The sequence below is a fragment of the Histoplasma capsulatum genome, genomic scaffold, assembly GCF_000149585.1.
Source record: "Histoplasma capsulatum NAm1 scaffold_162 genomic scaffold, whole genome shotgun sequence".
NCBI classification, from domain to species: Eukaryota; Fungi; Ascomycota; class Eurotiomycetes; order Onygenales; family Ajellomycetaceae; genus Histoplasma; species Histoplasma mississippiense.
The window spans coordinates 1-1,549 of NW_001813820.1; the positions used below are offsets into that span (position 1 = coordinate 1).

A 1,549-nucleotide genomic window follows, 5' to 3' on the forward strand; every position below is an offset into this window, starting at 1 on the left:
GACGAGCTTGCGCAGAGTTTCGTAGTTGGCGTATCTGTCTCGCGGCTGCAGAAATTTGCCGACAATGCCATGGGGCTTTGTTGGGAGGAGGTCGGTGGGGTTTGATATGCCCTTTTCGGCATCAGTGCCATCCGCGCCATTGCTGGAAGGACCAACAGCGGGCTTTTCAGAGGGATGCGGGACAGACCCCACAGAGGGTGTAGACAAAAAGAATGCTGCTCAGGCATTCAAGGAATGGTGGAGAAGTCAACCCTCAACAGATCTATATGTTTTCTCAGATGGATCAGAACGGAGCCTTGACAACAGCAGGCAGGTGGGCTATGGCTTCATAGTCTATCAGGGAAATAAACAGCTGGCCAGCTTCTCAGCTGCGCTGAGCCCTATGTCACATGTCTTCGACGCTGAGGCAGTTGGTGCCTGCCGGGCATTGGAGTGCGCCGTGAAGCTCCTACCTTGTGTCACAGAGGACAGCAGCAACCCTCAGATCTGGCTCTGCCTCGACAACACCTCAGTCATCTGGGGCATACGGGGCAGTGCAGCAGCTTCCTCAAACTGGGCCTACAACCGCTGCCATGAGCTCCTCAGACAGCACAATGTCGGCCTGAAGTGGGCTCCTGGGCATATGGGGATAGAGGGCAATGAGGAAGCAGACCGCTTGGCTAAGCGGGCAGTCTCATCCACTGCAGCCCCAGCCTATGGTCTCGAGGCCACACCCATAGTCAGTGGGGTCCGCACAGTGGCCAAGCAGCTCAGCCAAGAGGCAAGGCGAAAGTGGTGGAGTGGAGCCTGTGGCAAGCTCTCTGACTGGTACCGGGGCTGGAGTTTCAGCAGGCCGACTGTGGAATACCAAGTGAAGGCCCCTCCGGAGCTCACCATGCCACGGCATGCCCTTCACCGCTGGCTCGCACTCCGCTCCTCTCATGGGGACTTCTCCTGGTACCACAGGCGTTTCCAGCATGCAGATGCGAGGCTCACCTGTGTCTGTGGACACAACAAGAGCCCAGAACATTTGGTGCTCTGTCGACACTCACAGAGGCACTTTCTTCACTGGCCCAAGAGGCCAGCAGCACGGCCACACAACCGGGCGACAGCTGTTGCCTATCTAGGATCTCTGACCCCTACAGACTTTGTAGAACTGCTGGACTGTACGCAGTTCTACACACGGTACTGCACAAGGTAACGCAGCCGGCTGGCTGCAAACCATCTGACAACCCCGCAGCAGTTCCACGAGGCCGGCCTGCTGAGTACACCCACGGTAGCTAGTGCAACTGCCAGGGACATCACAGTCTATGCAGACAGATCAGATAGCACAACTAGGCTCATCTGTCTCAATTAGCTGTGGTGTAATCAGTACAGTCTACGTGTCTGACTCAGCTGATATGGTTTTGACTGCCGGCATTGTATCTACGCGTGCTCTGCTTTGTTTTCCTCTCGTTTGCCCTTGTCTCTATCGGCTCAAATGCTTCTTCTTCTTTTCTTTGCGCTCTCTGTCATTCTCTGCTCTTTTCCTGTCACAACCTTCTTCGGTGCTCTCTCCTTCATTATTTAT

General features: G+C 55.3%; 1 protein-coding gene across 1 annotated transcript; it reads left to right on the forward strand.

Annotated features, from left to right (window-relative positions):
• Positions 1-106: 106 nt before the first annotated feature.
• Positions 107-1,263, forward strand: HCAG_09281 (predicted protein; the record flags this gene model as incomplete). Its single annotated transcript, XM_001535743.1, has 2 exons — positions 107-1,145; positions 1,220-1,263. The coding sequence occupies 2 exons, from the start codon at positions 107-109 to the stop codon at positions 1,261-1,263; spliced, it is 1,083 nt and encodes a 360-aa protein (XP_001535793.1).
• Between the last annotated feature and the right edge of the window lie 286 nt (positions 1,264-1,549).